Source organism: Amblyomma mixtum, chromosome 4 (genome assembly GCF_055824585.1).
Source record: "Amblyomma mixtum isolate Tamu chromosome 4, ASM5582458v1, whole genome shotgun sequence".
Lineage (NCBI taxonomy): Eukaryota > Metazoa > Arthropoda > Arachnida > Ixodida > Ixodidae > Amblyomma > Amblyomma mixtum.
Genome location: NC_143015.1, coordinates 64934609 through 64947903, shown reverse-complemented (window position 1 = coordinate 64947903; position 13295 = coordinate 64934609). Strand labels below are relative to the sequence as shown.

The 13295-nt window shown below is 48.1% G+C and overlaps 1 protein-coding gene across 1 annotated transcript in view; it reads left to right on the top strand.

Annotated features, from left to right (window-relative positions):
* The window catches only part of LOC149346641 (extracellular serine/threonine protein CG31145), a 56486-nt gene that overhangs the window by 16508 nt on the left and 26683 nt on the right, over window positions 1-13295 (top strand). The window contains exon 3 of the mRNA XM_089586559.1: window positions 3504-3582. Coding sequence (XP_089442685.1) covers window positions 3504-3582 — 79 coding nt within the window. The remainder of the gene's footprint in view (window positions 1-3503; window positions 3583-13295) is intronic.

Here is a 13295-nt window from a genome sequence, read left to right as displayed (position 1 = left end):
CACGTTTACTGCTTGCGCTTGAGGACACGGTGGTTGACTGGCTCGCATTTCCTTTTTTTAACAACGGCAGCTGTGTATGGTGTCAGAGGGACAGTGAGTACAAACTGATGTGAGGCCTGCTTCAAAGTCAAAGTATTTATTCATACAACGCATGGTATACAGTTGCCTAGGGCGTAGACCAAAAGTCAAGTGGATGCCTGACAAAGAGTCTGCGCCGTTCTTGCTCCCATTTGAGAGCACACGACATTGAGCGCATAAAAAAAACGCAAAAGGAGATGGAAATACAGTGCTTGGATAGCATCGAAACTGTAGTATTTCGTATTGAACATTTATGTAATTGGACAAATATTCTGAGAAACAAGAGAATAAAAACGAAAATAGTGCTTCGATAGATTACCGCCTGCTAATGAGAAAGACGCTACTTTCACTGAGGAAACAACAGTGGCCTCACTGGAGTCGGATACAACGGAAGAACGCAGCGGCTTTTCCCCGCCAAAGGACCCCTTCCAGCCAACGGCGTCGGCAGATTCTCATGAGCCTGCAAGCGTGACAATGCAGGGAGCGGCGCCACAATGGAGAGAGGGGTCAATCCCCGACCATAGAGGGAAGAGATTATCCCCTTTCATCTATAGTGGGATGCAACTTAGAAGAACAGCAGTTTGTAGCACTGGGCCGCGGTCCGCGCCGTCGTGTATTCCTCCGCTGGCCAGTCGCAACAGTAAACAAAATCGGCTTTTTAATGTTTCACTCTATCAAAGAATCCGCGTGTCAGAATTCTAGAGCTGATAATTTTCTCCTTCTTATAAGCTTCTTGCTTAGGTAACAAGAAGCGTTTATGCGCCGGGCTACTTTATCGTCGCGGCGGAATTCTGAATGCGGAATGTGGGCGGTGCTTCACTGCAGACTTAAGTTGTATCCGACCATAACACTCCCTGCTTTGTCACACTGGCAGGGTCATGAAAATCGGCAGACGCCATTGGCTTGAAGGGGTTCCTTTGACGGGGAAAAGCCGCTGTATTCTTGACTTGTAACTGACTATAGTGACGCCACTGATACGGAGCCTTTTATATATGTACATGCCAGTAAAAGCCAGAAAAGGTGCCTCCACGGAACGTTCTTTGAACTTAAGCGCACTGCTTTAGTGGCATAGGGTCGGGCCAGGAGCAGCTCACACAGTCGCCCGCGATGGAAAGGAGCCAGCGGAAAACGATGAATGCGCTCCCTGACAGAAAAAAATAATAATAAATAGCAAAATTTGCCCCGGAAAAAAAAAAAAGAAGAAACCCTTGTTGTTCCCCGGAATTTTCTGTCGGGCACCCTCCTTGTTTACGGCTTGTCTCGTGGAGCGGAGCGACAACGCCGTGGGCTCCGACTTTTGGCAGCCCTTCAGACGCAGTGCTCGCTCGACGGAATAAACAACAAAATAATTGACGTACAAAAAAGAAGTAAAGCTTGAAAACTGCGTGGGAGAACGGTGGAAGGAGAGCTGGCAGGCAGACGCATTCGCGGGGCAAGCGTTCACCACCAAATGCTAGCGGATCTGCAAACTGGAAATTAACTGTCTGTGCGCGCTTGCGTGCGTGCGTGCGTGAGATACCGCACAAAATGTGGTGTCAAACTAAGTTTTCTTTTTCCTGTCTGTTGCAAGATATCCCAAAACAGTATTGCATATTTGCAATTGACGAAACAATTGCTCAGTCGTGTCTAGAATATCACAAAGGCGGCAATTTACCGTGGGCACAAAAATGCCCTTTTTTCTAACCATGTTTTAAGAGCTAATGTCTCGCTATGTAGCTCGCTATGTAGCTTATAGGATGGTTGGTTCAAGCGTGTTAAGAAGGGCAGTAAGTGAACGCGTTGTGTGTGTATGACAGTAAAATGTGTTGATGATGTGTACTGATCCTATAGTAATTAAAAAATAAAGCAAAATAGAAATATTTTAATTAGGAATTGCGCGGAACGAAAAGGCGGTGTTATTGCGCTTCAGTGTACTGAAACAAATGGTGCGTATCTGTATCAGTATGTAGTGGCGTAGTATGTAATTCAGTGTAACGTAGACAGTGGTTGGCGACTGGTAATCGATAATTTAGATTGGTGATTGGTAATCGGTAGCGTGATCCTTAATTGTGATTGCAATGGATCAACGTGATCGGCAATGTCATTACGGATTGGTAATCGCTGAGAAATTAGAAAGAAAGGGAATAGAAAAGGAAAAAAAGTAAAAGGCGCTATCGCGTCTACTACTAAGGCGAAACTTAAGCATCCTCCATTTTTTTATCCCGGCTAGTGGAACAATGCGCAGTGTAGCATTTTAGCTCCAAGGAGTCTTTAACGCTTCTTGAGCGCAAAAATGGTTCAGTCAGCGGCAGAAATCGACCGCCCACGCGCTCGTGCAGGCGCTCTTTGACCCTGCGAGAGTAGTCTGCGATACAAATTTTATTAAATTTATCTTTCAAGTGGAAACAGTGTCTCAGCGCCGGCTACCTCTCTGGAAATATATATGAGTGCCCAACAAGGCGAAGCTAAGTAATTGAACGAAGCAGTCGTGCTTCAGCTCTGACAGGAAGCTTGGTGGAAACGAATGCGCCAAACTTTGGTAGAGCTCTTCCAACATCGTATTGCAGTTTCTTTCTGTCCGCAACTTTTGAACAGCATAGGAACTCGCACCACGTGCAATTTGCATGCCGAAAAACGTCTTCACTGTGAATCGACAGTGAAAATGTGGACTGCAAGGTTCATTGTTCGCCACTTACCAACACAAGCAGTATGCAGGAGCTCTCGCTCTCTGCGCTCTCGTGAATAGGCCGATGGTTACCGACGGCCCGCAGGTGTTTCCTTGTTCACCTACTTAGTCTACATGTAAGGTGAAGGAGGGGCACCTTTCGAATGTACGTAAAGTATCCCTTTTGGATTTATGCAATACACCCATTTTATTGGGCGCACGTTAGAGAAATTGGCCAATTCTGTTATGTGTCTTTTATTTATTTTTTTTGGGGGGTGGGGGGCTTCCTTTTGCGCGTAAAGTGGTAGTAAAGTAAATGCGCAGTAGTGCAATGGTTAGTTGCAGGTGCTGCATAGTGTACAGGAAAAGAAGATAAGCCAGGGAAGACGTTCGACATAGTTAGGCCTAACCGTGTTGAACATCTATACACAACGGTACTTAGTATAGTGGTCGTTGTTCCCCAGGCGTCCTGTGGCAGTAAAGTAAATGCGCAGTAGTGCAATGGTTAGTTGCAGGTGCTGCATAGTGCACAGGAAAAGAAGAGAAGCCAGGGAAGACGTTCGACATAGTTAGGCCTAACCGTGTTGAACCTCTATACACAACGGTACTTAGTATAGTGGTCGTTGTTCCCCAGGCGTACTGTGGCTCATACCCATAAAGAATGACCGGCAAAGAATCGGAAACGGTGTGGTGGCTAATAATTGCTCTGCTTTATGATATTATGTTGCATATTTGCTGTGCTTCGTTTATTTATTTTGGTGCTCTTGGTTTACGTGCGCAGGTCTCAAGGATGGCGGCACGCAGCTGAAGCTCGTCATCGACTACGAGAACGGCGGCCAGGCACTATTCAAGCCCATGAGGTCAGTGGCCTGAAAACATTTTTCGATGCCTGTCCCTCACCTCTGCACCGGGATTTCTGGTCTTTGAGTACCAAAGCACTACTTCGCGAGGTCTAACCGGCTCAGCAAGTTTGTGTGAAGCTTGACCTTGAAGGTGACCTTGACGATAAAACAAGTATTGCCGCGACTCTGTTTCGAACCTCGAGCAGATCAGCTTCGCTGGCCACTGCACGAGAGCGCTATGCTATCGCCGTTGACAATCACCCCTCGTGTTAAAGGGCTCTGAAAGGGGTTCCAATAAAGTTGCAGTATGCCTGGGATGTTAAGGAATGCCGCTTCACGATAATTGTCCAGCGGGAATTTTTTTGAATCCGTTTCATAGAAGCTGAGTTATCTGTATACTCAACGTGCACTGACATCGCACAGCACACGGGCGCATTTTGAGTTCCGCCTCCATCGAAACGCGGCCGCCGCTGTTGGGTTCGAACCCGGGTACTCCGGCTCGGTAGACGAGCGCCTTAACCACTGAGACACCGCGGCGGGTCTTTTAAAGATCCCCAGGGGGTCAAAATCATTCCGGAGCCCTTCACTACAGCGCCTCTTTCTCCATCTATTTTACTTCACTCCCACCTTTCACCCTTACCTCACGGCTTGCTTGAGGTATCCACCACTCTCTCTCTCTCTCTCTCTCTCTCTCTCTATATATATATATATATATATATATATATATATATATATATATCCTTTCACTCCCATATTCCTTCGTTACCTCACGGCGTGGCTGAGGTGACCACCAAGAATTGAGACGGTTACTGCGCCTTTCATTTCCTGATAACCAATTTTTTTTTTTACTGTCGGATGTCCACATTCGTAATCTACTTGAGGCCACAAATTTTATTTTCTTCATCCAGATAGAAAATGTGTTATGAGGCATTTCTTGGGTCGCTGCGGCACGGCGGGCTATGTAACGGAGCGCCACCTCTTGGTCCGCTGAAGAAGTCAGTACAGCTGACGAGTAAGGCTATATATAATGACTAAAAAGCGTAGTGGGTGCGCTCCTAAGTTGCCTTTCGTCGGAATTCCCAGGAAATCTCACGTATTACATTCGTATTGCTCTAACGATAGACTCAGTGAGAACTCGGAACTTCGAACCCGACTACCCTCCTATGGTAGAATGTTTTCGTGCGTAAATCTCCTTCCCACGTATAGCGCGTTGTCTGATTACGATCAGTGCACGCCTCATTATGCGATCTGAAAGAGAGAATGCGAGCTGAGAGCGACCATGGTATATTCACTGCTAGTCGTAGTTTCTTTTCTTTTTCGAGTCAGGTTATCCGGTTATGCAGTTATAAAGTTACGAGCATTATAAAAAAAGGAAACATAGACCGCGCTCACGAATGTTTTTTTTTTTTCTTTTTTTTTCGCCACTGCATAAAAGTTGAAAACGCATTAAAGAGTTCACTAGTTTAGGGAAAAACTCGGAAAAAAAGCGCAACTATTTTTCCCTCTCAGGCTTGAGGAGCAGTCTTTGACAGCGTGCTATTAAGCTGTTTCCTTTCATACCGGTTCGCGCCCGGCATACAGCGTGGGTCGCTAGAAGCTAATGGCGAAGGAAAAGTGCACGTTTTGGAAATGAGGCTGAGATGGTTCTTACGCCTCATTTACGCTGGAGTTTCTTTTCTTTTATTTTTTAAAGCTGCTCAGAGGAAGGCTATATAAAAACTGCTATGCGGCGAAGTGGCTTTTCAGAACTTCCTGCTTAAGTGAACCGGTGACGGCTGCCGACAGAAAGATTTTTTTTTTTTCGCTTCTCGCCATATTTAACTTCATATTTACTGGGCGCGTAAAGCGCGTAAAAATAAAGGGGGAAATGGAGGGGGGCTAAACCTAATTTTCATTCTAGCCCATAAAAGCAAACTACTTCCGCGCTTATTGATGACTTTTTTTTCTGTCTCTACTTTCTTTTTTTACATTCATTCTCGGACCAGCCTTTGAGCGCAGTGAAAGGTCACAGCGGCTTGGGGTAATTATAAACCGAATTCGCCGGCATGAAATTTGTATTTATAGGTTCTGATAAATTTATATTGACTATCATTAAAACTACACTGTAACTCTGCCAGTGGCTGTTTTCGTACGAAGCTCATTTGCATGTGAAAATTAGCGACTCGTAATTGGTTCACTAATATGCTCTCGCCAGTCGAGAACCTGCCGTTACGCGTAGACAGCTCCCTGAATTCGTTTCACATATTTGCTGAAACTAGTCCTAACCGAACGATGTACGATTTCACATATGCAGGCTGTAACTGCTGTCTGAAAATGCGTGCAGGTTTTGTCCAGAAACCCCTCACCTCAGCCCGATTCGAAAGCAAACACCGTGAACATTGAACCCGCACGCGTGAACACTTTGTCGTTCAGCTGAGCTACGCAGTAAAATGTTCAGCCTATCCTGAACGCACCGTGCTCGGCGGAGCATTGAATGTTAGGCGAAAAACACGCAATAAAGAATGCGCATGCTCATAGACGTGTGTCTATGAGTGCTGTAAATGACATTTTTCCCGAGCTCGGCATTTCGCCAATTAAGCTAAAGCCGTATTTTAAGAGTATTTGGCCAGTAGTAAATTGCTCGAAACAAAGATGACAGCCTCCTTGGTCCTCTCTACCTTCCTCAGGTCCGCGAGCTTTTTGGCGCTTCAAAAGCAGCTAGCCCTTACAAAATTTTTTAGACAGTGTATACACTGTCTACAGACTCTTGTCTATAAAGTCTATAGACTCTCCATAGACAAATCCTAGAGAACAGTTTATAGGCAAGACAAATTCTATAGATAGTCTATGACAATCTATAGATTCAAGGTCATATACTTTTTATTAGACTTTTGTCTATAGACTATGATTAGACAAAACAAAATATATATAAGAAGAGTCTACAAGAAGTCTATTGACTGTCTATAGACCATTTTCATAAGGAAGGAACATGTAAAATCACGAGTAAAAATGATTAATACAAGTTACCGACGAACGGCTGGGCAGAAAAAAGAAAGAGTGAATTCTTTTTTTTTTAGAAGAATATTTTTATTCATTGATATAAACTGTACATCACTGAATATACAGAAGGAGCTCCTAGAGCACGCTGGCTGTATGGGGGCCTTCTATTGGTAGTTATAAAAAATCTAACGCGATCAAGAAAACAGCAGTTCGCAGTAGAAGAGCAGAAAAGTATGAACTGAAATAAGGAAAGCAAGAGCACAATAAGACGCGTTATAAAGTGTCAGCAAAAAAATTTAGGTAAGGCCATAAAATGAGAATGTAGTTTACGATTAAAATTACCCAAAGATGCTGAACATCTAATGCCTATAGGAAGCTGATTCCAAACTAACAATGCAGAAAAGAGACTGTTTTGTCTACCATAATTTATTATGCGCTGTTGGGAGCAAGTAATTGTTATTCGTTGCAAATCTTGTTTAATTGTGGTTAACGAGCTCTTGAGTCTCAAAAAGAATTTATTAGATAAACATTGTTGACTGGTGTAAAAATGACGATTCAAGGTTTGAATTTCACCAGGGAGCGAATTGGCATTATACGATGGTCATGAAGAAGTGGAACTGCACTGCTACAATGTGGCACAAATGTTATGATCTGGATGGCTTGATTTTGTAAATGTTGTGAGCTAGATGAGTTTCGTGTTTCCCCATGAAGATATGCAATTTGTAATATATGTGTGAATGAAAGTAAAAATAAATTCGCTGTGGCTTAGCTTGGTTAAGCCCGGTAATTGCGAAAGCAATATCCGTACCTACGCCATGGTTCAGCTGGTAGTGTAGCTGGTTGTGCTGCTTGTGGTTAGACTTGTGGTGATGCATCGGTTATACAATCCAATCTAATCCAATCTAATCTATTCTAATTTAATCTAATCTAATCGAATCGAATCTAACCTAATCCAATGTTATATAATTTAATCTAATTGAATCTAATTTAATCTAATCTAATCCAATACAATCCAATTCAATCCAATCCAAATTAATGCAATCTAATCCAATCTAATGTAATGTAGTCTAATCTAATCCAATCTAATCTAAGGCCGCCGGTGGTGGCACCGCCACTACTCGCAGACGGCGCGGGATGGTCGCCCAGCTCTTCGGCGTGACGTCACACAGAGGTCATGCGAAAGGTCATTTCATGTGCACCGCCGTCGCACGGCAAAGGCTTGAAAGTGCAAGTAGTAAAGCTTTCGCTTAAATAGAGGGAACGTAATATTTCTCGAGATGAATTATGCCGCGCTTTTAGTAGTAGTACGCGGTGACGCCGATCAGTTACTTTCGTAACGCGATAGCGTGAGGGGCCCCGTGCCGCAGGAAAGCCGGTGTCGTCGTCGGCGGCGTTGGCCGTGAGCGAAAAATCCCAGACGCATTGATAAATGAAAGTCTTGCGGGTCGTAGCTGGGATTAGTCTACAAGGTTTTAATTGATCTTGTGCATTGACTACCAGGACGTCCTATACTTGTCATCCAGGCTTTCGTCGGTACGGATTGGATTGGAAAACATTCATTCCGTCAGAAATGCAGACGCAGACGGTCCGCGCTAGATGGCCACCAAACCACGGCTGGCGGCGACCTGAGCGGCCCACTCGGTGGCCAAGGCCCGGGTCCGAGCTGACCAGCACGGCCTCCCATCGCTCAAAAGAAGGAATTCGTACTAGATCCTCCGGTGGAGGTTCTTGTTTACATTGTCATAGTATGTGGCCATACGTGGCTGTTTCGCCACAGAACCTGCACTCGGGGATATAGTCATCCAGGTACATTTTTGATAATAGATAGGGGGTAAGAAAGGACCTCGTTTGTTGTCTCCTCCAGGTGGTTGTGGTGGTGAAAAACTTTAATATTCAAAGAGAGTTTGAGGGTCAAAAAACCCTGCTTCATGGTCGGTATCCTTAGTCCGGGACACCGCACGACGAGGCCCCGTCTCGCGCCCGCTATACTAGAGCCCTTTGGGACTCCAGTGTGGAGCAGTTGAGGAGGGCAGTCTCTCATGCCTCTCGGGTGGGGGTGGGGGAAGGGGGAAGGTGAGGATTCTGAGTACATGCCCACACCATGTGAAAGATATCGCAGATCTCTCCACAGTGCTGGCAGCGCCCATCTGTGTTCGGATCCAAGTGTTTTGCTATGGCAGGACAGAGAAGGGTTCCTGTCTGCAGGCGCCGCAGAGTTCGCTCCTCCGCCTTACTCAGCCCCTTGGCAGGTACTGGGTAGAGACGGTGGCTGTCGCAATAATGAATTAGGATTTCGCGGTACCGCAGAAGCGGTTTATGATCTTCTGAGCCATGAGAGCTAGGATGAGGAGCCTGGTGTGTGAGCGCTCGGGCGGCCGCATCAGCGGCCTCATTGCCTCGTATGCCCTGGTGGCCAGGAGCCCAGATCACTTTTGTGCGAGTTGGATCGGCGGGAGCGCGTCTTAGAATTTGCGAGGCAAGAGGCGATATTTCGCCTGCAAGATAATGTTCACAGGCCCGGCGAGAGTCTGTGATAACCAATCTCGATTTTGGATCGGCAGGTAGTCCCTTGTGCCTTATCCAACGTTTTGTCAGGTGGTGGAAATTTGTGTCTTTCCAATTTGTAATAAGTTAATGTACACATTTCATATACTAAAAAACATGCACAATACCAATATCTCGTTACAAAGTAGCACATATAATGCTTTCCACCAGTTGCTTGTTGTTGTTGTTGTTGTTGTTGTGACTGAGAGAAGGATGAAAAGGAAATTGCACGGGCCTGCTACTGGCTCGAGCCAAGCCACCACCGCTGCCACGTGCAGATAGAGGAGAGTTAAAAGTACAGGAAAAAGAAAAAGGAAAGAAAAGACCCGCGTCGCAGCAACAACTGCGTCCGCCGGAGCGGACGCTGCTCAAAAAAACAGATAAGCGGCCGAAACCGCGCTCGCCGAAGCGAGAACAGATACCCTCCAACGCCCTCAGTTGCTTTCGTTGTTGTTGTTGTTGCGACTGAGAGAAGGATGAAAAGGAAATTGCACGGGCCTGCTACTAGCTCTAGCCAAGCCACCACCGCTGCCACGTGCAGATAGAGGAGAGGTAAGAGATCATAGGAAAGAGAAAAAAGGCAAGAAAAAACTCGCGTCGCAGCAACAACTGCGTCCGCCGGAGCGGACGCTGCTGAAAAAATCGGTTAAGCGGCCGAAGCCGCGCTCGCCGAAGCGAGAACAGATACTCCACCACCTCGCGCCCCTGCGCCACGATGTAAAACACGCGTGAGTTCCCCGGCCATATTTTAATTTCTACTTCCACTGCGCATCTGCATCCCTGCGACCGAAGGCTAGCTCTGCACGCTCGCGTGTGATGCCTCACAACCCGCACATCTCTTACTCTGTGGTTCAGGTTAAAAAAAAGAAAACAATGAATGGCATGACGGTCACCACGTGTCAACGCGGTATTCAGCGGAAGCTGTTAATGCGATATGTTGTGGTTGAGCTTATGAGTGCGACCTCTTACCTGGGTAGTTCTGTGCCGCTATTTTCAGTATACAACACGTGGTCGTTAACGCACGAGCTTATACAGCTAAATAAATAAATTGCTTTTTGAGGAAAGGAAATGGCGCAGTATCTGTCTCTCATATCTAGGCGGACACCTGAACCGCGCCGTTAGGGAAGGGAGCAAGGTAGGAGTGAAAGAAGAAAGAGAGAAAGAGGTGCCGTAGTGGAGGTCTCCGGAATAATTTCGAGAGAGAGAGAGAGAGAGAAAACTTTATTTACAGAGGAATTCGGGGCACGCCCCAGGGTCCCCGCACGACCCCACTGCACTCAAGTGTTTATGTTCCGAAGGTCCATAACACTGGCAGCACGGCCGGTGGCGATGGTCTGCACGGCCGGGTCCTCCGAGCGCAGCAGGGTCTCCCAGTCCTCCCAGGTCTTGAGGTTCTCTAGGTCCCGCGGGGGAGGGTCCGCCGGGCAGAGGGAAAGGATGTGGAGGGAAGAGGCGACGGGTTCTGGGCATAGAGTGCATGCCGGAGTGGGTAAGGAGGGATGATAATGGGCTAGGGTAAGGGGTGAAGGAAGTGTGTGTGTCTGTAGTCTGCGCCAGAGTGTTGCGTGTTTGTTATCTAGGGAGGGGTGGGGCGGGGGGTAGAGCTGGCGTAAGGCTCTGTACGCCTGGGTCAGCTCACTGAATGAGTGCATGCGCTCCTTCGTGAATCCCCGATCAGAGGCCACCTGAGCCCGGTTTAAAGAACCTCGGGCTAAAAGGTTGGCGGCCTCGTTTCCGGGATTCCCGGAGTGCGCGGGCACCCATATCAGCTCCACTTGGCGGGGCGGGGGGGCATCGGGCGAGTCCAGTATGTCAAAAGCAGGGACATGGACTCGGCCTCGAGCAAAATTTAGAATCGCAGTTTTAGAATCGCTTAAAATGTACCGGGCTTCCGTGCGGGTTATAGCAAGGGCAATGGCGGCTTCCTCTGCAGCCTCTGGGGACGTGTCTGGAGGGAGAGGTAGTGTGAGGAGGGCGGATAAAGAGGAGTCCACCACAGCTGCTGTCGCTTCATCACCCGTGCAGGCAGCGTCCACCCACACGGCGTCCGGCTGGGGGCCGTACGCTCGATGAAGTGCCTTCGCACGGGCTCTGCGGCGCTGCTCATTGTGGGACGGGTGCATATTCCTCGGGAGCGGCCTGATGATGAGCTCTCGGTGAAGGGATCGTGGGATGGCGAGGAGGGTTGGGTCGTTGGCCGGTATTTTGATTCCGAGGGTGTCCAGGATATACCGACCTGTGGAGGTTTGTGTGAGCCTGATGTATTGGGCCTGTCGGTGGGCCTCCACCAGTTCCCCGATCGTATTGTGGAGGCCCAGGCCTAGTAATCTGTCTGTGGGTGTGTTGAGGGGAAGGTGAAGTGCTACCTTGAATGCCTTGCGAATCAAAGCATCCAAAGCGTTTATGTCATGTTTGGATAGGTGTAAATATGGGGTAGTGTACAGCACACGGCTCAGGACAAAGGCATGAATGAGGCGACATAGCTCGCGCTCCTTCATGCCTCTATGACGTCCCGAAACCCTGCGGATGAGGTGCGATATCGCGCCTACAACCTGCTTGAGTTTCTTGAGGGTGGTGGTGTTTTTGCCATCGTTCTGGATGTGCAGGCCCAATACACGGAGGGTACCAACCTCAGGTACCGGGTCACCATTCAGTTCAATGGCAATGGGGGAGCGGGGGCAGCGGTGGTTCTTAGGCCGGATGAGGAAGAGTTCGGACTTCTCTGGGGAGCAAGACAGTCCGATGGTCCGTGCGTAATTTTGGGTGAGGGTGGCTGCTTCCTGTAAGGTGTTCTCTATGTCTCCGTCACTGCCGTGAGTGGTCCACAGGGTGATATCGTCGGCATAAAGAGTGTGCTTCAGGTGGGGAATAGTGGCCAATTTTCGGGCGAGGGGGATGAGGGTAATGTTAAAGAGAAAGGGAGAAAGGACGGACCCTTGAGGGGTGCCGATACTCTGAAGAGTTTAGGAGGGGGAAGACAGAGGGCCGAAGTGTATCTCAGCTGTGCGGTCAGTGAGGAATGCTTGAATGTAGGCATACGTGCGCACACCCACATTCAAGGGGGATAGAGCAGTCATGATCGCCTGATGTTCAATGCGATCAAAAGCTTTGGAGAGATCTAAAGCTAAGACTGCCTTGGTGTGACCCGGAAGAAGCGGGTCGAAAATGTCGTGTGAGAGTTGCAGCATAGCGTTTTGTGCGGATAGATGGGGGCGAAACCCTACCATGCTATGCGGGTAAAGATTGTTGTCCGCCATGTGACTGGTGAGTCTCGCTAACACAACATGCTCTAGGAGCTTCCCAAGGCATGAGGTTAGCGAAATAGGGCGAAGGTTTTGAAGTGTAAGTGGTTTTTTGGGTTTAGGTATGAATATTACCTTCGCGTGGCGCCAGGACTGCGGGAGGTTACCCTCCCTCCAGCACTGGTTGAAGTATTTCGTAATGTGGGTGATCGATTGGTCATCCAGATTACGGAGCATGGAGTTTGTGATGTGGTCTGCACCAGGTGCGGAGTTGGCGCGGAGAGTCAGGAGGGCCGCTCTGACTTCCGTCTCCGTGATGTCGGTGTCGAGTGTTGGATTTGCTTGTCCTGTGTAGTGCGGTAGAGGTATGGGGCCGCCTGGAGATGTGTACATGGTTCGAAGTGTGTCTAGAAGGGTGTCGGGATCGTCAATGTGTTCATGTGTGAGGCGTGTCACGTGGTGCTGTGTTAATAATTTCGACCACCTGGGGATCTTTAACGTGGACTGACATCGCAGAGCACAGGGGCGCATCTTGCATTTCGCCTCCATCGAAACGCGGACGCCGCGGTCGGGTTCGAACCCGGGTACTCCGGCTCGGTAGACGGGCACCGCGGCGGCAGCTCATTCGGTCGAAAAGCGTCGGCGTCGTAGTTGTAGTTTCCGGCACCGCGCGTCGGAAAGAAGTCTACCATGCCAACCGTTTTCCGCAGAATGTTCCAGACGATGTAATATCATTCGGCCTGTCGAGCAGCATAAACTTACTGGTTACGTTAGAGAGCTTGCCGCAGGAATTCGAACCGGCGACCTATAATCAGGGCTGCGGGTGTCCACCGAGATGTGTGAGACAGTTACCGCAACTTCCTTTCCTCAAATGACATTTTCCTTTCCTTCATTACGGCACCTCTTTCTCTCTATCTCTCTCTCTCTCTCTCTTTCTTCTTCACTCCCATCTACCTCCCTTTCCTT